At 39.1% G+C, this 25,650-nt stretch overlaps 1 protein-coding gene across 1 annotated transcript in view; it reads left to right on the top strand.

Moving 5' to 3' along the window:
• Positions 1–25,650, top strand: part of LOC149216329 (phosphatidylinositol 3-kinase, root isoform-like) — a 328,543-nt gene that overhangs the window by 143,921 nt on the left and 158,972 nt on the right. The window contains exon 7 of the mRNA XM_089389911.1: positions 12,128–12,306. Coding sequence (XP_089246037.1) covers positions 12,128–12,306 — 179 coding nt within the window. The remainder of the gene's footprint in view (positions 1–12,127; positions 12,307–25,650) is intronic.

Here is a 25,650-nt window from a genome sequence, read left to right as displayed (position 1 = left end):
ATCTTCCAACCATCATCCCTATTTAGCGACTTAGACCTTTTTTCAATCTCAATGGCCTCCCTAAACTTATGGTGATGGAAGTGATCGATCTTGGCAATGACCTGAGAATCCTCAAGACACGTGCTTTGTCTTTTCAGTGTGCTCAACCAAATCTGAGGAGCTTCTTGAATTCTTTGCTTAATGGAACGACCAATTTGTCCAATGTAGGGAATTTCACAGGAACATGGGATCAAATACACACCTTTCATGTCTTTAGGATCAACTGGGTCTTTGACTAATCTTAGGGAGCTATGAATTGTGTTCAAGGGTCTGAAGGTGGAAGCAACATCGTGTTTCCTAAGAACCCAAGCAATCTTGTTGGTATTCCCTTGTATAAAGGGAAGCTGAACACTGGAAGCCAATTCTCTAGGTTCTTTATTAATATTCCAACCTTTGCTCGCCTTTTGAAAAGCTATGATACCTATGGATTTGCTATAGCGATTCTTCTCAAAGAAATTAAGAAGATGGGTTTTCTCACCCTCTAGGCGACTCTCATCAGAAACCCGCGAAGCACAAGTAGCTAGATTGTTTAGAACCAGTGTTTTTAAAACCGGAACCGGTGATCGGACCGGTCCACCTAATGAACCGGTTTACCGACCGGAACCGGTCTAACCGGGACTGGTTTGGTCTAAACGAACCGGTTTTAGAAAAATACATTAAATAATTATTTTTTAATGAAAAAAACTATTTTTAAGATTTAAAAGCATGATTCCAAGCCAATAGAGACAAAATATGCAAAGATTGCTCATTTATATACCATGTAAAGGTGAATATATCAAAATGGCACCGAGTGCAATACATATCATCGACAAAATACATAAGCAATGAGGCTCTAAACCACTAAGAAGATATTAATATCACAAGTAAATTTCATCTAAGGAAAATGTTAGGTTTAATATGTTGCCCTAACCATTTTCCAACATGGTATCAAAGCTATGGTTTGTATCCTTGGTAGCTGGAAATATCACTATTTCATCTGTAGCTTGATCATTTGGAGATCAAGTATAACAAGACTAGCAAGAAGCTTATACAAAAGAAGAGAACCAAATGACAGACAAAAAGTCTGCCCCTAAATTAAAATAGGTCTGCATAGAGGTCCAAAGTCTGAGGTGTTTCAGAGACACGAGAATCATAGAGGTTCAAAGTCTGGTGTATTTCAGAGACCCAAGAATCACAAAGATCCAAAGTCCGGAGTATTACAGAAACCCAAGAATCACAGTAACTTCGTATAGAAGTCCGAAGATTGTAGGCCTAATAACATTGCAGAGGTACAAAATCTTCCTTGGTTAATAGAGGTCCGAAACTATAATGATACTAAAGAAGGTCTGAAGATTTCAGTGGATTACAAAGGTCTGAATTACAATGGTATTTCAATTTTCCCGAATTGCAGTGATATTTTAAGAACTTAGAAAATTGTAGTAAGGTTTGAGAGATGAAGTATCTAGAACATGTATCATTCCTATTGATAAAGTCATGAAAATCATAACCCCTAAACCACTAAACCACTAAACAACTGCGTTTTTTGTCATGTTTCAATGGGCTGTCCATAAACCGGCCGGTTTAGGACAAAACCGGCCGGTTAGCAATAAACCGGCCGGTTTAGGACAAAACCGGCCGGTTAGCAATAAACCGGCCGGTTTTGACCTAAACCGGCCGGTTTTTACCTGTTAGGTCAATTTTCCGGGCACATGGGGCTTCTAACCGGGTTTTTTCACCGGTTCTGACCGGTGAGCCTCCCAACCGGCCGGTTAGGCCGGTAACCGGTTGGACCGGAACGGTTTTTAAAACTATGTTTAGAACACCCAGCTTCTGGGCTGGATAGTAATGGGAGTCAACATGAAGATATTGTTCAGTGTGCGTTTTCTTACGAAAAACTTGGTGAGAGAAAGTACCATCAAATTTCTTAGAGAAAAGAACGTCAAGGGAAGGCTACTGTCAACCTCAAACTCCATGGTGAATTTTATGGATCTTCATTGACTGTTAAGATGCTAAAGAAATAGATCTAACTTATTCCTACCACGAGGCCATAAGATGAAGGTATTATCAACAAACCATTTCCACAACTTTGGCTGCAACTGAGCAGAGGCCAAAGCCCTAGATTCAAAATCTTCCATGAACAGGTTAGTTATGACAGGGGAGAGTGGGGAACCCATGGCAACATTGGATGTCTGTTCATAGAATTCACTTAGAGGCCAAAGCCCTAGATTCAAAATCTTCCATGAACAGGTTAGTTATGACAGGGGAGAGTGGGGAACCCATGGCAATGTTGCATGTCTGTTCATAGAATTCACCTTTAAAGCTGAAAAAATTAGAGGTCAGACACACTTCAACAAGCTTGGTGGTATCAGGTTAGTGATGTAATTGATCACCTCAACAATCTCTTTGATAGGGATATTGGTGTAAAGAGAGACAACATCGAAACTAACCATGATATCATTAGGTTCAAATTTAATACCCTTTAACTCATTGACAAAAGAAGAGGAGTCTTCAACAAAAAAATCCATATGACAAACAAGGGCCTTGAGCTTCCGGGGTAAATATTTAGCTAGAAGATAAGTAGGCCTGCCTATTTTATTGACAATGGGTCTGAGGGGAGCCCCCTCCTTGTGAATCTTTGGGAGCCCATAGATCCTCACAGTGAGAGGGTTGATCCCATGTTCCTTTGGGATTCCCTACATTGTAGAAACTAGTTGTTTTATTAATCAAAGAATTCAAGAACATGCAGTTGACATAAAACACTGTAGGACTCGCTTCTCAGCTTTGGCTAAGCACGTTGAGAAGATAAAACACCACATTAGTATTGAGGATTCTTAGCTCATTGCCAAGATCGATCTCTTCCATCACCGTAAGTTTAGAGAGGCCATTGAGATTGAAAACAGGTCTAATTTGTTAAATCGGGATGGTGGTTGGAAGATAAGCTGTCGTTGGATCCCCTCTCTTTATTCCTAAGTTTTCCTTTTTAATTTTCTCCCTCCTTTCCTTCTTGGTTTTCTTTTTCTTTTTGTCATTTTTATTTCCCTCCTCTTGCTTTCTTAGCTCTATTCTTTTTGATCTTGATAACATTGATGGGTCTTCTTCCTTACTATTATTATTTTGTTATATCTTTAATTATTTAAATAAATTATATATTTATTTGAATATTATTAATAATCTAAGTTTGCGTTTTCGCCTTTTATCTATTATAATATTGTTAGTTATAATTTTTATAACTTTTATATTATAATATTATTTGAATTTTTTGTTTTGTTTTGTTATAACTATAATAATTATCATTGTTCTGATTTAACTTTAATTGTTTTAATAATAATAAAAGTTTTAATCATTCTAATATTATTAATAATTTAGTTTTTGATTTCATCTCTTTTATATTATAATATTTTTAATAATTATCTTTAAAACCTTTATATTTTGATTTATTTATTTATATTTTTTCAGTTATTACTTTTATTATTATTAAATATTCTTGATCCTAATTTATTATTATTATTATATTTTTATTCCTTTTTCATTATTCCTCTCTATTATATTTATTAGTCATTGGCTTATAATTAGTTTCTTTTATTACCCTCTGTTTTAATTTTAGAGGATATTTCCCTTTTTATTTTTCCACTTCTATTTTTAATTTTATTTCCTTTTTAATATTATCTCCCTATTTTATGGCTTTTTCAATTTTATTTTATTTTTTCTCTCTAACGTTAATGTTCAATAATAATAATAATAAAAATAATAAAATTTTGACTGTTGGGATTTAGCTGTTGCTTCTCTACTATTTATTAGTTATCTGGTTCAAGCTATCCCTCTATGTCCTGATGATGAACCACAGTAAGTGGTTCGAAATGCGTTGACATTAAAATTGATATGTGATTTCTCTAAAAATCATTTTTATAAGTGGATCTTCAACTGCTTTTTCTTTGATTTTATGACTATTTTTATTTCTAGTTATTGCTATGGTGACTATTCTGCTTATTTTCATCTTTGCTTTTTAGATAGTAGCAGCTAGAAATCCAGTGAGGTTTACCTTTACTACTTATGATGCATTAAATTTCATTAGAATTCCTAATCAACCTCATGATTTGCCCATGTTTAATTATAAGAAATGTTTGCTGGAGTTTGCGGGGAACAACACAATATCGGTTGAAGATCATTTGTCTAAGTTTCTAAAATTTGTGGATGGTTTTGAGATAGAAGATGAGGATGTAGCGATGAAGATGTTTGTACAAACCCTTGAGGGGGATGCATGGACATAATACCTGTACAAATCCCTTCCTGATGCTTCCATTTGTTAATTTTTGTAGCTTCAAAAGGTCTTTTGCATAGGTTGGTGTCCTGGATGTAGGAGAAGTCCTCTTTAGGTGATTGTTAGAGAGAAACAACTAATATTGTCTCACTCCTAAATTTTAACTTAGGAAAGGTATGTTGATTAATTATTTGATTAATGCAGACTTTGGGCTAATGTTTTTCTAAGGATAAATAATTAATTATTTAAGTGACTTAAATGTAATCTACACCATTATCAAAGAAAGCTAGGATTTAAACCTAGCTCTCAATCACTTCGGAGATTAGGGATTTGGCCTATGAAGAATTATAAAAGGAACCTAAGGGAGAGGATGAAGACACGACACAAGTGAGATAGAAACTCAGAAAGATATTTTCTGAATAACTGGCAAGGGTAAAAATGCAGATTTTGTGAGAGATTCTTAGGTGCTGAAGAAGAAAGAAAAAGATAGTAGGAGATTTTTTCGTGGCTGAAGAAAGCAGCAAGCCGAGCTCGCATGTGTGATGCGACTTCTAGAGAAAGCCACACATGGGATCGCAAGAGAGGTCGAGTAGTTGTATGGGTCACGTGTGATGTGGCAGGGTTTTCCAAGCTGCATGTGTGGATGCACAGGGGCTTGCGTAGGCCAATTGGTTACTGATTTTGCTGGGAGAATTTTTCTCAGGTTTTTCTGTTATTTCCTTGTAATTATGAGAGCCATTTTCCCTAGTTAGGGAATCCATGATTTCTCTGAGAAATTAAAAGATGAGAAGTTGGAGGTTTAATTTCTTTTGCTGTTTTTTCTGATATTTTAAAGTAATTTTTTGTTTTAAATTCTGCTGCAATTTGCTGAGTTATGGGTGCCAAAGTATTTTTTGTTTGTAGTTTTTCGAAATTAATCTATTGCATAGAGAAAAATTATGAGGGTAAAATGATCACATGAGACGGTAAAGTCTGCAATTGGCACTGAAAATAACACTGATGGATGAGATTCATTCCAACAAAAAATTATAGAAAATGGGGCCACAAACAAGACCATTCATTATTATCAATTGAACTCTATTCTATGGGTAAAGAGGAGAATGCTTATGTGTTCAAATTTAATAACTATTTTTCTAAACTTTATTTTAAGATTATTCAAAAAGATGCATTGTTATTTGAAAGCATACGATGAATTGTTTGGTCCCTTGCTTAGGGCCAACGATCTTCATAATCTAGAGGAAACACATGCTGTTGCTATCAAGCTGAAGAGAAATATTAATGCATCTTGGAAAGTGCAAGCTGCTCAATCCAAGTTGTTTGATCTTCTTAGTGGAGCACCTTAGGAAGTGAATAAGGAAGCTTCTAGTGAATAAGGAAGGATTATGTTTCCAAGATTCGCCCCCTTAACCAAAGGGATGTTTGTGAGCCCAAGCATCATTTTGGACTTTTCAAACATTTTTCTTCCAAGTGCTTTGATGAAGATGTCAACAATTTGGTCGTTTGTGGAAGAATGTCTCAAATGAATATTTTCTTTACATGATATTGAATGAAATGATACTTTGTGTTCATGTGTTTAGTTCGGTCATGGAATCTGGGAATCTTGGCCAACTTGATTGCCGAAGTATTTTCAACAAGAAAAATAGTAGAATTCAATTTTTTCTTTTGTAAAGCTTGAGATATATTCATGAGCCACACAATCTCCTTTGTTGCTTCAACAATTGCCACATATTTTGCCTCTAATGTGGAATTTGTTGGAACTGGCTGTTTGTGTCACCTCTATGAGACAACTGTTGATCTATGGCTCAATGAGATAGCCCGAAGTCGACACTCCATTTTCTTTGCTGTCATCAAAGTCTTAATCAGAGCATCCAATCAAGTTGAAGCCATCCACATTAGTATACTTGAGTCCAAAATCTTGAGTTCCCTTCAAATATTTTAGAACTCTTTTTGTAGTAGATCAATGCCCTTCACAAGGCTTTTGCTTAAACCTAAAAAGAATCCCAACAACAAATGAAATATTTGGTCTTGTGGTCGTGAGGTAAATAGTATTTCCCACAATTTGTCTATAGATTGCATCTTCAAATTCGTTCCCTTTTTTATGTGAGCTTCAAATTTTGTTCCATTAGAGTAGAGTCTAGACAGAGGTTTGCATTCAACCATGCCAAACTTGTTGAATAATTCTCCAATACCTTGGATGTTGAGTCACTTCAATGCCTAAGTAGTAGTGAGGATATCCCAAATCCTGTTATGTCAAAGCCCTTCTTCAACTCTTTTTTTTATGAATGCAATATATCTTCCATGGTTCCCTGTTATATATAGATCATCTATATATGCTTATGAGATATACAACAAATTGTCCAACTTTCTTGACAAACAGGGTTGCATTATCAAGATTAAAGTGTTTGAAATTCAATTTCAAAGATGCTCAGTTTAGTTTTTGTACTAGGCTTGTGGTGCTTGTTTTGGGTTATATAATGATTGATGAGTTTACATAGTTATTGTTCTTACCAACAAAAACCATCTGGTTGAGACATGAAGAGATTCATTTTCAGGTCTCCATTCAATAAAGCAATCTTCATATCCATTTGATGGACTTTCCATCCATTTTGTGCTAAAGGCAAGGAGAGCCCGCATGTTGGTCCATTTTGATATAGGGTAAAAGTTTCCTCATAATCAAAATCTTCTCTCTGTGCAATCCTTTTGCCACAAGCCTTGCTTTGTGCTTCTCAACTGATTCATTTGCTTTGAACTTGTTCTATAGACCCACTTAGTCCATTGGTTTGGTTCCAAATGGAGGGTCCACCAACTTCCTTCATGGCGTCCATTCTCCCTCGCTGGGCTCTGATGCCCTTCGTTTCATGAGTCACCTTTAGTGTTGCGTTTGTTGGTGTAGGAACCACCTTTTTTGTAAACTCCCAAAGGTCATGCCCTTTCAAAAGCACAGAATTCCTTGCCTTCCAGGACAGGAAGTTAGGCTCTCCATGTAGCCTGTCTTCAAACCTGAGACTTGCTGTTTCCTTTTCTAGAGCTGATTCCTTCTAACACCCACAAGAATATATTTGTTGCTGGTTTATATATCTGCAAATATCCTTGTAGATTTAATAAATCTGCTGCAACTTTTTGTGGATCTGTATTTTGGCCCATTAAAATACCCTCAATTTGTTGCATTTGTTGGTGTAGGAACCACCTATTTTGTAAACTCCCAAAGGTCATGCCCTTTCAAAAGCACAGTATTCCTTGCCTTCGAGGACAGGAAGTTAGGCTCTCCATCTAGCCTGTCTTCAAACCCGAGACTTTCTATTTCCTTTTCTAGATCTGATTCCTTCTAACACCCACAAGAATATATTTGTTGCTGGTTTATATATCTGCAAAGATCTCCTTGTAGATTTAATAAATCTGCTCAACTTTTTGTGGATCTGTATTTTGGCCCATTAAAATACCCACAATTTTTTTTGTTGCTGTCAAACTTTTGATTAATATTGTCTTCTTCTCTGCCTCTGAAGTATACGGCCTCCACCAATCTCACTGTTGACTGATCTATTGCTCAAACTTGAAATTGGCGTCCCTCTCAAGTGTGTAAGTTCTTATACCATGTTAATCTTTTTTAACCTCAACAAACACAAAATCTTTCCTAGTAATTCCTTGCTGTAAATTATATTAAACTGCAGATCACTGAATAAAATGCATGTAAAATATTTCCTTATAATTCCTTGCTGTAAATTATATTAAACTGCAAAACATTGAATAAAATGCACAACTGGGATTTTAATTGGTAGATAAAATAAAAGATCAATAAGAGCAAAAAGAGCCAATTTCACACATGCTCACACAGATATCTCTCCCTTCAAATTTGTTGCTCATTAAATAAATATCTTAGCATACAAGGCTCCCTCACTGGAAAAATGGCCCAATGAGAAAAATACAAGCTACAACAATTTAGATATTTTGATTAGCCACTTGTATGGTCTGTAATATGTATGACCCTTTGATTTTTTTCCAACCTGTAAATCTGCCCTCACAGACTGCTGTATGATTTGTACAGTTCGTACTTGAGACAGTTGTGCGCTTTACGGCTTGCTGTATGACCTGTATGGGTCATACTTGAGATGGTTGTGTGCTGTACGACATGCCGTACTCCCATGTGCGTGCTGCTGTACAACCTGCATACACGAGGGATCATGCTGCCTTCATTCTCTGCTTCTGTTGTGGGATTTGCTGCGGCAGAAATTGTTTACCTTTCGATTACTTGCTACTGGGTTTTGTCCTCTGGCTGTGTTTCTCTAGACCCTGCACACTTGGATGAGAATCCTTCACCCAGGCACTGAGATCCTCACTATCTCGCTGTCTTGTGCTTATTGTTGTTGTCTTTTCCTCCTTCACTTAGCTTTGCTTTTATAAACTTGAGTTGTTGACTGAATCCACAACCTTAATCTCCAAAGTGATTGATGGTTGGGATTAGATTTCACCTCATTTAAGATCAATATTTGAGATTCATCTAATTCATTAATCCAAATAAACTTTGAATTTCATTAGATTAAACTTACAAGAAACACTTTACTTTAATTATTCCTTTAATTAACGTAATTTTGCTAAGGTTAAAGCTTTGGATGACTTCCATGTCTATACACTTAGACCTGTGCGGAAGTACTTATCCGATCCTACAATCATCAACAAAACAGCAGTTTAAATCGTTACACCAAAAGATAAGTCAATATGCACTAGATATGTCCATGATGTTTTTGTCCTTGACTCTAAGATACATGATGATTCCCATGGTGCTAAGGTGACTTTCTTGCAGATTCTTTATATCCAGTGGAATTCCAATTTTAAACTTGTGTTCTCTTTTTTGGTTAGCCAGACCCACGGGGTTTTGAACCAACGACCTTCACACAAGGAGTGCCTTAAGAGTATGGCATACGCTCTATTGCTGACTGTTCTATAGCTTGTGGGCCACTGTTCACTTTCATTTTATCATTTTCTACTCACTATTTCTTTGATCTATATTGTGTGTATGCCAATATTTTTGAGTGCTTGAGGAACATATTTTCATACCTTCATGATGAATAGAAGTTTTTGTGTGCTAAATGAAGAATATGACCTTTGAGGACGGAGCGTCTAGAAGAGGTGTGACATGTAATGAACACAATTAATGTAATTAATCCTAGTTGTTATTAGGTACATCTTCCCGATCTTCAAACTCCTTTGTGTGACCTAACCCTTCATTCACTATTTATCTTGACCTTTGTATTGTATCAAATATGTTATCTCATATCAATATATCTCAATATTTATTGTTTTATCCTTTTCGACATATGGGTCTATCCTTTGCTTTTTGATAACTCCTTGTAACAGCCACATCGTATGTGAAGTCCTCTTGATGGGTTTGGTAGCGTCATTGTTCACCATTATCTTGTAGTAATAGATGAATTGTATGCTACCTCTTTCAAAAATTTTATTTGAATATTTCTTTTTCAGAGTAGGGAAACTGGATCATGACTTTTGTCCTCTGTCTCTACTGTTGCTGTGGCAAATGGTTAGGAAGTGTTGATTCTATAAGTGGAAGGGTTGGTCAGTGCCCTTTGGTATCCTTTTAGCACATGCAAATATGTTCTCTCTGTCAAAGAAATCTAAATGTGGATTATGGGGAGAGCTTATTAGTCATGCTTTTCGATCCAGGTATCAATCCTAACTTTTCTCAGATAATTAATAAAACCATTGAATGGGCTATCTGTACTTTCGTAACACTGATTCCATTTTCCAAAACTTGTGGTGATTGTTAAATTATGGTATGTTCTATGCATAGAGCAGTTTACTTCTTTTCTTCTTGTTAGTCACTGGTTAGCAATCACATATACATTAAGTAAAATGCAGATAGAACATTAAACGAGCCACAGAAAACAAGCCAAGACAAGGGACACTGGATGTGGCAGCTAGCCAGGGACAAACCTCAATGTGGGGAAACCCTTTGATCAAATATTCTTTTATCTTCAATAGTTCAGCAGAGAGAAATAGTACAAAATCAGAATTCTGTAATTTTATATCAGCGGCGGCAAACCCTATATCAGCAAGGTCAAACTTGGTCAAACGAGTTGAAATTGACTTCCAATGTGCTTGGTCAATTTTCGGTCAACTAGCACTCGAACAGCCTGAAGAAACAGCCCTTGAATAGCCCCCAAAACACAGTCAAACTACTGTTGACTGAAGTCAACCTGCTGCCCAAAACTAGGGCAGTCAACGCTGGTCAAACCTGTGGACGGATTGCCTCAATTTTCGACCTGCCTAGGAGAGGCAGCCACACCATAACCGCACCCTTGATGAGTCAACACTTGGTCAATGCAGGTCAAAGAGACCTTCAACAGCTTCTGCGTCCTCCTTGCCCTAATGTGTCCTCCTCCTTCCCACGTGTGAGCTGCTCCTTGTATAACCCAAAGCTAAGGGGAGAGAGAGAGAAGAATGAGTGAGATGAGATGATGAGAAAATGAATCAACCTCTCTTGTATTTATATGATTCACTGGGCATGTGTGCCACACATTTAACTGCTGGCTGACCTTGACAATTTGTCAAGTAAATACAAATAAATTCATATCTCCATAAATACTTGTCGGAATCGGATGATCTTTAGATCAATCCTACACCTCTCGACAAGAGGAATCTAGGAAAAATATCAGCTGCCATAAATGAGGTGACCCACATGGAGTTTGGCCCTAGTTGCCAATTTTAACAATCAATGAAGCCAAGCTTATACTACATGAAACGAAAGGATAACATAAAAACGAGTTGGCTGCCGTTGGTGTCATTAGATAAATATTACTTCTAATGAGAAATTCAGCACTTCATAGTGCAGCAATCCATCAGGGTTTGTCTTTAAGAGCTGGATTGCATTTATCATCCAATAGTCCAAATCACAAGGCAGACCAAGATGGTCACTGATCTGCCAAAGAATGCCACAGTGAATTCAGAACTATTTTCCAAGGATATGATTATCCAAGTCCATGTCCATTTAAGGAGTTTATCCTAGTGAATACTGTGAGGTTAAGTTTTAGGATGGCATAAATGCGGCGAGGAGAGAGTTGAATTACTTATTTACCTTGCTCTTGCTATTTTTTAAGTAAGATCATCTAGGAATCCACACTTGTGATATTCTGTTTTCAGGAGCACATGGGAGTCACAAAATACATAATCATTGCTACAGTTGGTAGGAGACCTTGGTGATGATTGTGCAGCTGTGGTGTGCAGAGAATGGTCCGTGCTAGAAGACAAACATTATGAGGCTTATGACATATCAATGAAGCTAGCTCCAAAAACAAGATTTCCCATTTGGGACATTGCTTGGTGGAGACTACATCCACTACTTCTACATGGTTTTTAGTTAGAATAACCTGCCAGATTCTCCGATGTCTTCTGCAATGCTTTCATAAGAAGAAAACGGACATTGACTATAGTAGTCCATGCCAATGGACACTGGTTTCTGGTCCCAGAAATATGTTTGGTTTTAAAAAATGCTGTTTTAGTCCAATAAATGTAATATTGTTAGAAGAATCTTTTGGGTACACCACCTCAGTTTTGTTAGGATAATGTTTCAGACCAAACATTATTGTGGTCCATATTCAGTAGACACAAGAATATTTGTGGAGAAAGTCATAAATGTTTTTTAGCATTAATTCTACTTCTTTGGTAGTTTCTCTCACATAAGTATTGAAGTATTCAGAGGTGTCTTGATTTGCATTTATTTATCTTTTATGATATTTCCATATTTATAGACGAATTTTTTGGAACTCCACCAGCATATTTGATTTTATTCTAGTCATTATATATAAATGATATTGACTGTCAATTATGAAATATATGCAGGATCTAGGAGCAAATTATCTGTCACCATCTCCAATTTCTTCAACGAATGAGCTAGTAACTGTATGGGATCCAGAAGTAGGACGATTTAACCCCTCAGAAAATAAGCAAGTGAAGCTAGCCAGGAGTTTGACGAGGGGTGTAATTGACCGAGATTTGAAACCTAGTTCTAATGAAAGAAAGTAAGACTCTGCAACATCTTGTTTTTGCATGTGGTTTCTAGTCCTACCTAAATAGCAAGAAAATGTTTTAAGCAGAATTCCACAAGACAAATCTCATATTAGTGTTTAAAATGTGTATATAACATAAACTGTTAGAAGTCTAAAAAATGTTGGCTGAAGGAACGCAATATGTATATACTATAAAGTATTTATAAAGTTGATCCATGGATGAAAAATTTGAATGATGCATGTCAAATTATCAATGGTGTTAATTAAATAGGAACGGTAAGCATGCATCATTGACAAATAAGGCCTCTCACCCCGATTCTCAACATATTAGCATTGTTAAGGGTGGATCATAGATCTGAATTGCATCTCTCTCTAGACACACTCGGACAGGACCACATGGATCTACTGATGTCTAGTTTGGCCCTCTAGTTGGTTCTGTCACTGATGTGCACCTGCTCGGATCTCTTGATCAGCTCGAGGGTGCTGTCTGTACCAACCCAAGGGTCCTGCCTTGTATTAAACCCAGGGTGCTGCTTGCAGTGCTCGAGGATGCTGCCTGAAGCATCTTGAGATTTCTGCTCAAGCAAGGCATAAGTTTGATGTGGTTTCATCTACGTGCCAATGAATTGATACATCTCCAAAAACCAAGCATTGCAGCATATCAAAGGTTAGGTTTGCTTCCTCGTACCCTGCTGCATGGATGGGCATTTCCAAGTGAAACAGTGATGGAAAGATGGGGGACACTCCTAAAAAAGATCCAGAAGTTGACCTACAGCTACATCCTGATGAGAATCATGTGCAGATCCAGAAGTTGACCTACAGCTACATCCTGATGAGAATCATGTGCTTGGATTGGGAGCAGAGGATGGCATGACGACTGAATGGACCCTAAAGTGGGGGTCTCAGAGTTGATTGTTTCCCTCGAATCAGAACATAGCTTACTCTACAGTTTGATTACCACCCTACTGGAAAATAACCCTCTAGAAGGTGCAGCTTTGTGCACTGATCAGTTCAAAACAATGATGGAAAAAGTAAAGGCCTTGACAGAGTGATGGAAGCAATCTGGATATCATCGAAAACTTGGCATTCTGGATGAGTAAAGCAGAATTTGATAGCCATTAACTGTTTGTGATGTATTTTACTTAACTTGATGTACTTTGTAGTTAGCTTCTTCTTTACTTGATTATTATAGTGTTCTTATCATCAAACAGCTACCAAACTATGAAGATCAATAACATGAGGACACAAGATATAGGCTATAAACCAGAGCCAAAACCTCTCCTCCTGAGAGGAAAATCTACAAGAATTCTTCTCTTCTTATAGGATCTTCAAATGACGAATTGCAAGACCTAAGAGCCTTGACCAAGACTCCTCCAAGACCAAGTTAACTTCTCCTTTAGTGAGCTTGTCCTTAACTAAGTCAACCCAAGTCAAACTGCTCCAAAACTGCTTCAACTTCTCAAATTCAGGCCTGCACTTTCTTGACTGCAATTTCGACCCTTACTGCAGAATCCCTAGCTCACACGTGTGAGGGAAATATGGTAGAATAGGCCTCTTTTCTCCTTCGCTTAAGGAGCTGCTTCTTTCTTGATAACTCGGCCTTGAAATCTGATTGTTTTGAGCCCAAAGTTCAACCTTTAGGATGAGTGCAATTTTTTGGTCTTGCTGCAAGAGTAAGATGCCCTAATTTCCTCACACGTGTGAGAAGATGTGCCCTAAAGCAGTCATTTCAACACTTCTCTTTTCACTCCTTTGTTTCCCTTCTTGCTGGTTATTAGGCTTCTTTCCTTGGTCATCGAACTTTTTTCTTGTTGCCTTAAAAGTGTTTTCTACAAATGAGGTCGATGGCTTATATATAGGCTTTCCTTGGAGCCGAATTGTCACCATGAGGTCGACTAGTCCTTTCTTGTAGGCTGACTTGTAGACTGAAGGCTGACTTGCTCTTGAAGGGAGCCTTTTGACTCTTTTGACACTAAATAATTTCCTTTTACATAATACAACATGCCCAATAGGTTTTTTACTAGTTTTCCACCTTATTCACATTGAATAGGTCAACCCTAACTATTAATATTATATAAATGAATTATGCTTAGAAAATATTATTATTTTAATTGATAAATATATTAATTATTTTTAAGATTATTATTAACTAATTTATTATATCATGATAATGACTAGTTTTCTACCTAATTCACATTGAATAGGTCAACCCTAACTAATAATATTATGTAAATAAGCTATTCTTAGATTATATTATTATTTAAATTGATAAATAATTTACAATTTCGATATTAAAGAATTAACTATTACATAACAACTATTTTCTAACTAAATATTAGTTAATTTAATAAACATCTCTTCATCACATATTCCTAAATAATGTTATTTCAGCAACGGCTAATTTTGAACAGCTTACCCTGGACAATGATACAACCCTGCTATTTATTCTCTCAGATCGATTACTTTCTCACCTTGTCCTGAGGATGAACCACATTAGTTGGTTTCAAATGTCGACCCAATCCTTACAATGTGATTAATCTGAAAGACTATTCTCTACATTATGGATCACAAAAGTCTTAGATCTAACATAATTAATATTTTTAATGAGTTCCTAAGTCTCAACTTAGGAAAATAAAAATATTAATGGGTATTAATAAAGATAAGGATGAGAAGCTTTTAAAAGATAAGGATCAAGTCTATTTTAATCTTAGCCGTTGATTAGGGACTTAATCTCGGCCGTTGATTCATCAACAGGAAAAGTATAAGAGTAGACTTGAGGGTCAGTTGGAGAGAAACTGAGGGAGACTAGTCAGTTCGATTCCTTGAGCGGGGCTTGCTGAGAAATTTGAACTAGAAGACTGGATTGCAGCAAGAGGTAGCGAGTACGTAACAGAGAGGCAAGGATAGTGTCGGAGGACCAACGCAAAGATCAGAGAGGCAGACGCAGAGCCACTCAGAAAGACGCAGAGGCAACTGGACTGCGTAGTGACTGGAGGGCTTGCGTGGGTGACACAGAGAGGCCAAGTGTTGACGTAGTGAGGTAGAGGCTAACGCAGAGGGTCTGGGAGCTACACAGAGGCTAGCTGGACTGACGCTGAGCCTAGGAGAAACGCCAGAGGATTTATATTTGTTAGGTGAGCCAATTTGGCACCCTAGTTGTACTCAAGAAAAGTTGATTAATAAATTCCTCCTCTGTTGCACTAGTTTTCCCGCATTGGATTTTTCTGAGGACAATTGTCCAAAAATAACTTTGTTGATGTGTTTGATTCTTGTGCATGTATTTTTTTTTGTATAATGGTGTGATATTTGCAGTAGAATTTATTTTAATATTTACTAAAGGGATTTCGTAAATAACTTATTGGAAAATAAGTAGGTAAAATAAATCAGTTGCTACAGTAATAGAATTTTCACTTGGTATCAGAGGAAGGAATCAGAGACAGGAAGGGAAAATCAATTATGGGTTGAGATCATGATGCAGAGGCATCTACGTCAAGACACTCGTGCAACTTTTCAGAAAATTGCAAAAGAGAGTAATTTCGATTTCTCTATGATGGCTTCCAGGTTGGAAGAAGAAGTTGCTTGTGTGACAAGCTTTGCATCATCAGAGGTATGGTATATAGACAGTGGAGACTCCTGGCATATGACAGGAATCCGGGAATGTTTCTCAAATTATCAAGAGGAAAGGATGGATTTTCAGGTCACCATGGGGAATAAGGTAAAGTGTACTCCAGTAGGCAAGGGTACCATAGATTTTCAAACAGAAACGGGAGAGTGGTTCCGTGCTACCAATGTGCTGCATATGCCAGGACAGGGGATGAAATTACTTTCTGTATCACAACTTCAAAGCAAGGGTTATGACATTTTCTTCATTAAGGAGAAAGTATACGTCAAACACCCGAGTTGGAAAAAGAAAGTGCAGATGGGAATCATAAGTAACAGGTTGTATAGGTTACAACTAGAATCACCAATGGCATTGATAGGCAGTAATGGAGACAAGGATTTGAATGAACTATGGCATAGAAGAATGGGACATTTGCACCATGGGGCTTTGAGAATTCTCAGGAACACTGTAACAAGAGTTCTAGATCTTTGTATAGAACGCGATGATGTATGTAGAGGATGTGCTCTGGGCAAGTATGCCAAAGCAACATTTCCTAGAAGTAAAAACAGGGCCAAGAGTGTACTAGGGTTGATACACTTAGATATCTGCGGACCAATGTCCACTAAAGCTCTTATTGGTGCCGAATACTTTGTCACCTTCATTGATGACCACTCTAGGAAAACTTGGATTTATTTTTTGAAAACCAAGGATGAGGTTTTCTGTCGAATCAAAGAGTTTAAGTCTTTGGTGGAGAATCTGACACGGAAGAAAATAAAAGTTTTGCGCTCAGACAATGGTGGAGAATATGTCGATAAGGACTTCACCGAGTTTTGCACTAGGGAGGGCATCATAAGAGAATGGACAACTCTTTACAATCTGGAGTAGAATGGAGTAGCAGAAAGGAAGAAGAAGACTATTGTGGAAGCAGCTAGGGCCATGATGTATGATCAAGATATGCGAAAATTCTTGTGGGCAGAAGCATGCAACACGATAGTCTATGTCCAGAATAGAACTCCTCATAGGGCATTGGGCAAGATTACTTCAGAGAAAGTCTCCACCGGGAAGACACCTGAGGTCAGCCATTTTAGGATATTTGGGAGTTCAGCATATTGCTGTATACCCAAGGAGAAAAGGAAGAAGTTAGATCAAACTGCAAAGAAAGGATATCTAGTGGGATATAGCGAGAACGCTAAGGCATATAGAATCTATCTTCCAGGGAGTAGGAAGGTAGTAGTTCGACGAGATGTGAAGTTCATGGAAGATAGGGCCTTCAGAAAATCTCGAGAAATGCCTTTCGAGGAGCAGTCAAAAGATGAGCTGTTGGTCAAACCACTTCAACCAGCGGAAGCCAAGAATTCTCCCTCAGAGTAGGAAGAATCACAGGAAGAGGAGGAGCTAACAGATGCACCTGCTACCAGAGGAAGAACGAGCCGGGAACTTCAACAGATTCTGCGAGATGTAGAAGATTTCATCGGTGCACTGAGAAACAATAAAAGGGAGTGAAGACAACCAGATAGATATCAGGCCTTAGTAGCTCAGGATGGGGAGCCTTCTAGTTTTTAGGAGGCCACTCAACATCAAGTTTGGATGGATGCGATGGTAGAGGAATACAACTCTATAATGGTGAAAAATGTCTGGGAAGTAGTGCTTAGGCCTTAGGACAGATCAGTTGTAGGTTCAAGATGGATCTACAAGATTAAATACGTTGCAGACGACAATGTGGAAAAGTACAAAGCTAGGTTTGTGGCTAAGGGGTATGCTTAGAAGGAAGTTATTGACTACGAAGAGACCTTTGCCCCAGTAGCCAGGTATACATCTATTAGAACCGTGATATCTCTTGCAGAGCAAATGGGATGGGAGATTCATCAGATGGGTGTCAAAATGACATTCTTGAACGGAGTAATAGAAGAGGAAGTATACATTGAACAACCATAAGGCTTTGAGACACATGAGAAGAAGTCTCATGTATGCAGATTGAAGAAAGCCTTGTATGGGCTCAAACAGGGACCTAGAGCATGGTATGGTTGAATTGATGGCTACTTGCAGAAGATGGGGTTCGGCAGGAGTGATGCAGATCCAAATCTCTACTATCTGGTTGTAGAGAATGAGACTCTAATCCTAGTATTATATGTGGATGATCTCTTCCTGACAGGATCATCTAGGCTCATCGAGGATTGGAAGAAGAATCTAGCTACAGAATTCGACATGAAGGATTTGGGACAGATGCATTATTTCCTAGGGTTGGAAGTTTGGCAGCAGAAGGGGGAGATCTTCCTTGGACAAGGGAGATATGCTACAGAAATTCTGAAGAGAGTCAGGATGCAGGACTGTAGGCCTATGGCTACTCTGATGATCACCAACTAGAAGAAAATTGATGAATCAGAAGGCAAGGATGTTGATTCCACCTTATACAGGTAGCTTGTAGGGTCCCTGATGTATCTGGTCAATACTAGGCCAAACATTTGTTGCGCTGTCAACACCCTCAGTCAGTTCATGGTGGAACCAACGAGGGCGCATTGGGCAACAACCAAACATGTTCTCAGATATATACAGGGAACAATCGATTATGGACTCTTGTACACCAAAAGAAATGATATCAGACTGAGTGGGTTTACTGATGTAGATTGGGCTGGAAGTTCAGTAGATTGGAAAAGTACCTCTGGGTACTGTTTCAACATTGGATCGGGGATGACCTCCTGGTGCAATAGGAAACAAAAATCCGTAGCTCTGAGCTTAGCCGAAGCAAAATATATGGCTGCTAGCACAACTTTGTGCGAAGCTGTATGGCTTAGAAAAGTTCTTGTAAACCTGTTCAGAAGAAGGATGGAAGCGACCAGGATCATGTGTGATAATCAGAGTTGCATCAAGCTCTCTGAGAATCCAGTTGTTGGGTCCCTATAATACTAGTGATTACCCCATTACTATTGTAGTTATACCCCTTATTTATATTGTTGTGCCCCCATTGCCCCCCATATTGTTATTAATGTGCCCATAGAATCCCTCTATTGTTATTTTTGTGGCTTTATATTATTATTGTTAGGTCGGCTGGATTATATTATGACTCCTTAGACTCCTATATATAGAAAGGAGGTTTTGCCATTTGAATCATCCAAGAATTGTTCATTTATGTAATGTAAAGGAGGTTGCCCCCTCGAAGAGGCTGAATTCTAAGGCGTGGATTTATCTTTTCTATCTTTTCTTGAGCTAGTTTCATAACATTTGGTATCAGAGCTTTGGATTCTAGGGTTTCCCTGCTCCAAACAGGTCATCGTGGCATTTTCGCTATAACTTTTTTCTGTGACGTTTCAGAAGTCGCAAAAAAAACCCATTTGAGAAGAAATTGCGCTGAACCTTGGGTCCGAATTTCAGAGCTTTTCGCGCGATATTTTCGGAGATATGATCTGAGGAAGTTGGTATTTTTGCAGACTCCTGAATTACACTCAAAACAGGTGACCTAGGGAAAATTGTCATAACTTTCTTTCTGAGCATCGAATTGAAATTTCGTAAGAAGGTACAGAAAGAGGACGGACTGTAGTTTTCTTTTATATATTTTTCAGAGTCAAAGGTTGAAACAGGGACACGTGGCACTTCGTACAAGTTCGCTCTACTGAACTAGTCTATAATCAGGTCACTGTGGGAGATTGTGCATAACACTTTCTTGGAGAATCCAATTTGGATCAGACTAGTGGCATTGGAAAGAGGACATAGAAGGCTACTATAGATCAAAATTTCAGAACTGGATGATTCGAAATTACAGAGATACATCAGATTCAATATCAGGCTTCTACAAAGAAAAAAAAAGGTGTGTAGTTTTTTTTTAAATTTTTGCATAAGCTTGGTTTGAAGGAATTCAAAGGGCATAGTAAAGCATTATTATCGGTAACTGATGCCCCGAGGAAAGAAAATGCAAACACCTAGTAAGGAACCTGAAAGCTCTAGCATGACTCATGAAGAAGAGGAAGAAATGCTACATGATATATCAAAATTACAAGAACAAGTGCAACAAATGTCACGCTCACAAAAGCTAACAGATGCTAAGATAAATGGCGTGGAATCTAAGATAAAGGGCATGGAAGCTAAGATGGATGGCATGGAAGCTAAGGTGAATGGCATGGTATTAATAAAGATAAGGATGAGAAGCTTCTAAAAGATAAGGATCAAGTCTATTTTAATCTTAGCCATTGATTAGGGACTTAATTTCGACCATTGATTCATCAACAGGAAAACTATAAGAGAAGACTTGAGGGTCAGTTGGAGAGAAACTTAGGGACACTAATCAGTTCGATTTCTGGAGCGGGGCTTGCTAAGAAATTACTAGAAGACTGGATTGCAACAAGATGTAGCGAGTACGTAACAGAGAGGCAGGGACAATGCCGAAGGACTAGCATAGAGATCAGAGAGGCAGATGCATAGCCACTCAGAAAGACGCAGAGGCAGCTGGACTGTGCAGTGACTGGAGGGCCTACGTGGGTGACACAGAGAGACCAAGTGCTGGCATAGTGAGGTAGAGGCTGATGCAAAGAGTCTGGGAGTTGCATAGAGGCTAGCTAGACTGACGCTGAGCCTAGGAGAAACGCCAAAGGATTTATCTCTATTGGGTGAGCCAGTTTGGCACCCTAGTTGTACTCAATAAAAGCTGATTAATAAATCCTCCTATGCTACACTGGTTTTCCCGCATTAGGTTTTTCTAGGGACAATTGTCAATAAATAACTGTGTTGATGTGTTTGATTCTTCTGCATGTATTTGTTTCTGTATAATGGTGTGATATTTGCAGTATAATTATTTTAATATTTAACTGAAGGGATTTCGTAAATAACTTATTGGAAAATAAGTAGGTAAAATAAATCAGTTGCTGTAATAATAGAATTTTCACATAGTGTCCCCTCAGAGGAGGTCCCAAAGTCTAACTTCTTAGGTGAAGTGAGGGAACAATAATACAGTCAAGATTGGTCAATTATCCAAATCACTCCTTGATCCATATTAGTATGCTGGAGACATTAAGAGAAAGCAGTTGATTTCAAAATGGTTAAAATGGTTCAAGAAGGAATGTTGAGTGAGGGAGAGAAATTTGAACAAAGCAAGAAGTGGAGAATCCTATCATCTTATTGTGTTTATCAAATAGGGTTGCTAGCTAGTTGGTTGCCCAAGGAGGAGAAAAGTTTTTTCCTATGGGTTACCCACTTTTTGCTAGGTAACAAGGACCTTTTTCCTAGTTATAACATAGGAGGTAACATGATTCTAGCAATGATTTTTCCTGCTAAATGGGTGGCTTTGCTATTGTTGCTAGTGTCGCCAAAACAACCACTGTCTACTATCTAGTAAAATGGTTGGCTTCCCCATCCTTGCTATTGTTTCCAAAACAACAATCCTGTTTTATGCAGTGGAACAGGTGGCATCCCTCGAACACGAATGCAGATATCAAGTTATAGGGCTAATGTGTAATATTCCTACTAGGGATTAACAATGATATTCAAGCAAAAACACCATATGCAAACACAAAATTCAACATGCAATTAGACACCCAAAAAATTGCTCAAAAATTGCGCCAAACTAAGCCATTTTATTAATGTGTCAAGGAGATTACAAGTGTATGGAGTAGGTGCACCCAGGCTTGTAAAGGCAAGATGGACAAGTCCTAGGTGATAAAATGTGCTGCCTAGAGTAGGTGCACCTGGGCTTGGAAAGGCAAGATGGACAAGTCCCATGTGATATTTCTCCTTCAACCCCTATGCTGGCCCTAGAAATCTGCTGTTGCTCGCTGGTAAGGAATTGGGGTTTGACCCCTCTAGAGTGCTCATAAAATTTTGCAAATTTAGCCTTGGGATCTCCTTATGAAACCCATAAAGACCCAGAAAGGGTTGGGCCTAGTTCCAACCTTCCAAAATTAGACCCAATTATAGTGAGCTCCTCCTTCAGCTGGGTAATTCGCACCACCAGGAATTCTGCTACCAAATCCCTCCAAAAAAGTTGAGCAAACCCCCCAAGAATTCTCCTTATGACTCCTAGCAAAACTCAACCCCAAAATTTCGGTAAAGCTTTACCCCACAAGTTCTCTTCTCAAATGATTGCGCAGGCCAAGGACATATTAATTCGGCCTCGAGAATGGCCACTAGATCGGCCCACCAAACCACTGCAAAAGTGGTGCTAAATGCCAAGGAGATGTGGCCCCAAAAGCCTGGAACCAGCTCTGTCCGGAACTATCTCTCCTCAACAATGCGTGGTCCCTTTCTATGCCCAGTCTGTTCCAGATGCAACTCGAATCTCCTTGTAATGTCTCCTGGAACAACCCCTCAATTGTGACAATGGCTCCCCTCAGGTGGCACTCGAAGTCCACCGAAGAAGGAGGTGAGATCTCCCCTTGGAAAACTCAGTGCTAAACAACAATTCATAGACTTGGCTCAATAGCTCAAGCGTACAAGAGAATGTGTTTCTCAAATGATCAGAATCCCCCAAATGATGTCTTCCCCTCATATTTATCATTGAGCTCTCTCTCTCCATGTGGGCCCCATAAATTGATCCCTTTTCCTGTCTCTCCACAAGTGCACTTTCCTCCAAGGGTTCTGTATTCCTCTTGGGGTGCCCCCCACCTTCCACTAAGAAATCAATTTGCCTTATTTTTTTCGTATGTTGGAGTCTTCCCAAGTCAAAAATGCCAAGTGGGGTCCTCCTAACCCACTTTTCCTAAGTCTGTGATGGAAAAACTTCAAAATTGGCAAAATTGGTAATCACTTAACAATATGACTAAGTAGGAACATCACAGTCCTCCTTGATTAAACGTTCCTTGTCCTCAAGCAACTGCAATGATGGGTGCTGGAGTACCTGTTCCCCCTCCCAAGTGGCATCCTCCTCTAGCAAGTCCTTCCACTTCACCAGGAATCCTCGAATATTCTTGTTCCTGAGCCTCCTCTCTCTCACCTCCAAAATGGTCTCTGTCACCAACACCAAATGCAACACCAAATGCCCCTCATCATCTAAAGGGGGTAAATTGGTAGCCGTTGTCACTTGCTGTCCCAAGGCCTTCTTCAGGTGTGAGACATGGAACACATTGTGTACCTTGCTCCCTGGTGGGAGCTCCAACTCATAGGCAACCTCTCAAAACCACCTCTCCAACTCACTTGGTCACCCTGTAAGGCCCATAAAATCGTGGTTTGAGCTTCTCTGCTCCCTTCTGCTTCAGAGTAGACCGCCTGTATGGTTGAAGCCTCAGAAAGACTAAGTCCCCAACCTCAAAATGCCTCTCAACTCTATGCCGATTTGCATAGATTTTCTGGCGGTTTTGTGTTGTTTGTAAGTTATCTTTGAGAGCCCTGAGGATGTCTTGGCTCTCCTGTATTTCATCTTTGGCCCTTGGGGCCTTGCTGCGTCCAAACACTAAATCAACAAAGGTCAGAGCATCATAACTATATAGTGCACGAAATGGAGAGATGCCTATCGACATGTGATACATGGGTTGTAGTAGTACTCTCCTAGGTGAAGCCACTTCACCCATGCGCGCTGCTGCTGCTCAGTCACGTAGTTGCACAAGTACCCCTCCAACCACTTGTTCTCAATCTTCGTCTGGTTGTCGGTTTGTGGGTGATAACTGGTATTGGGTGTGAGCTCAATCCCCACTAATCGAAACAACTCCTTCTAGAATCCCCCTATAAATCGGCTATCCCTGTCACTCACTATGGTCTTGGGGAGACCATGTAGCCTGAAAACCTCCCTGAAGAACAACTTAGACACCTGTGAAGCTGATGATTGTGAAGGTATGGCGGAGAAATGAGCGTACTTGGTTAGCTTATCGACCACTACATATACGCAGTCCCTTCCCTGTGTTGCTAGCAACCCTGTAATAACATCCATGGATATACTCTCCCATTTCCTCTTAGGAATGGGTAGGGGTTGCAATAATCCCGCAGGGTGTGTTTGCTCTCCCTTGTTCCTCTGACAAGTATTACACTCTTGTACGTGACACAAAACACCCCCCTTGAGGTCCCTCCATGTGAAACGCTCCCAGATAGCTCTATACATCTTGAGGAACCCTTGATACCATGCTAGTGGAGAGTCATGCGCAACCTGCATAATCCTCTCCCTCAACTGTGAACCAAGTACCAAATAGATTTGGTTCTTGTAATAAATCACCTCATCCATCACCTGGAATTGGTCATTCGCTACCCCGCCATCAAGGATCTCGCATGCCTGACGATCCTTGGATTTCTCAACTAATAGTTGTGCCTTCCAATCCTGGGTGATGCTCATAAGTGAGAGACTGGTGGGCCTTCTAGATAGCGCATCTGCTACCACTTTCTGTCGCCCCTTGACATACTCTATGTCAAAGTCATAGACCAGAACCTTGCGCACCCACTTCTGTTGCCTCTCTTGCAATTGTTTCTACGCTAGAAAGAATCTAAGACTGTTGTGGTTAGTCTTCACCTTGAACTTGTTTCCCACTAGATACTGTCTAAACTATTGAGATTTCTAAGTCTAACACGTTAGAAATTCTTCCTGCACTATCTGGTTTATTTCACCTACTTGTTTATTCTTTAACAAGTTATTTAACCATATAAATACTGAAAATAAACACAAATGTAGTCTCAACCATCTATAGATCATCAAATGAAATAACAGACAAACACACAAGGGACACCGTTATTTTTGGACAATCTTCCCTAGAAAAACCCAACTTGGGAAAAACGGTGCAACAGTTTTGAGGGTTTTATTATTAAGCAGATTTCTTGAGTACAACTAGGGTGCCAAACTGGCTCACCCAACAGAGATATCTATCTGGCAGTAATACCTCCCTTCAGAAGCAGATATTCAGCAAGTCTACTCCACGAGAAACCTTCCAATGCTTCTCTGAGGCTTTGCGTTAGCCTTCTGCATCTCTGCACTGGCTCTCTGACCTTTTGCGTCACCCATGCAGGCCCTACTAGCCTCCTCAATCACTGCACTGGCCCTTCGACACTATCTCTGCCTCTTAGCTATGCACTCACTGCCCCTCGCTGCAACTCAGATCACTTGTTTTAATTTTGTCAGCAAATCCTGCTCCAGAACATCACACTCACTAATCAAACATGGTGTATTTCCAACTGACCCTCAAGCCTCCTCTTATACTTTTCCTGTTGAGTCTTCAACGGCCGAGATTAAATCTCTAATCAACGGCTAAGATTAGATTTGGCTTGATCCATGTCATTTAGAACATTCTCACCTAGTTTTATATTAATACCCACTAATATTTTAATTTTCCTAAGCTTAGACTTAGGAACTCCATTAATAATGTTAATTATTTTAATATCTCTCTAACCGATTGGAATTTCCCCAAACCATCTATGGGGCTTGGAGATTTCTTGTGCTTTAGCCTCTCCACAAATTTTCATGGCTAGAGCACATCCGATGCTATTCCAAATCAACACTCCCTCTTAGCAAGGAATGTGCTTTAGTAATGCTCCGCCACTGAACATCACCCTGATCATCCGACACCTGTACCTGTGCTGATGCTTAGCTTGTTGTCCAACATCCTCTGCACTGCTGCCTCCTGTACTAGTGCCCATGGCTCTGCCACTGCCACTGCTACATCTGTATTGCAGCTCCCTTTGCATCCGTGTTGTTGTTGGTCCTTCAACCCAACACTGCATCTACAATGCAACTCTCTCTCATCATGTTGCATCGTGCTGCCCATAGCACTACCACTGCTACTGTTGTACTTCAACTCAGTTACTGAGAAGTAACTGATCTACTGAACTACTGACATCCTTGTTAGGCTAGAAGCCCC

The sequence above is a fragment of the Pinus tabuliformis genome, chromosome 1_1 (assembly GCF_031772625.1).
Source record: "Pinus tabuliformis cultivar Carrire ecotype Pingquan chromosome 1_1, CPIR1, whole genome shotgun sequence".
In the NCBI taxonomy this organism is placed as follows: domain Eukaryota; kingdom Viridiplantae; phylum Streptophyta; class Pinopsida; order Pinales; family Pinaceae; genus Pinus; species Pinus tabuliformis.
This window is presented reverse-complemented; position numbering and strand designations above follow the sequence as displayed.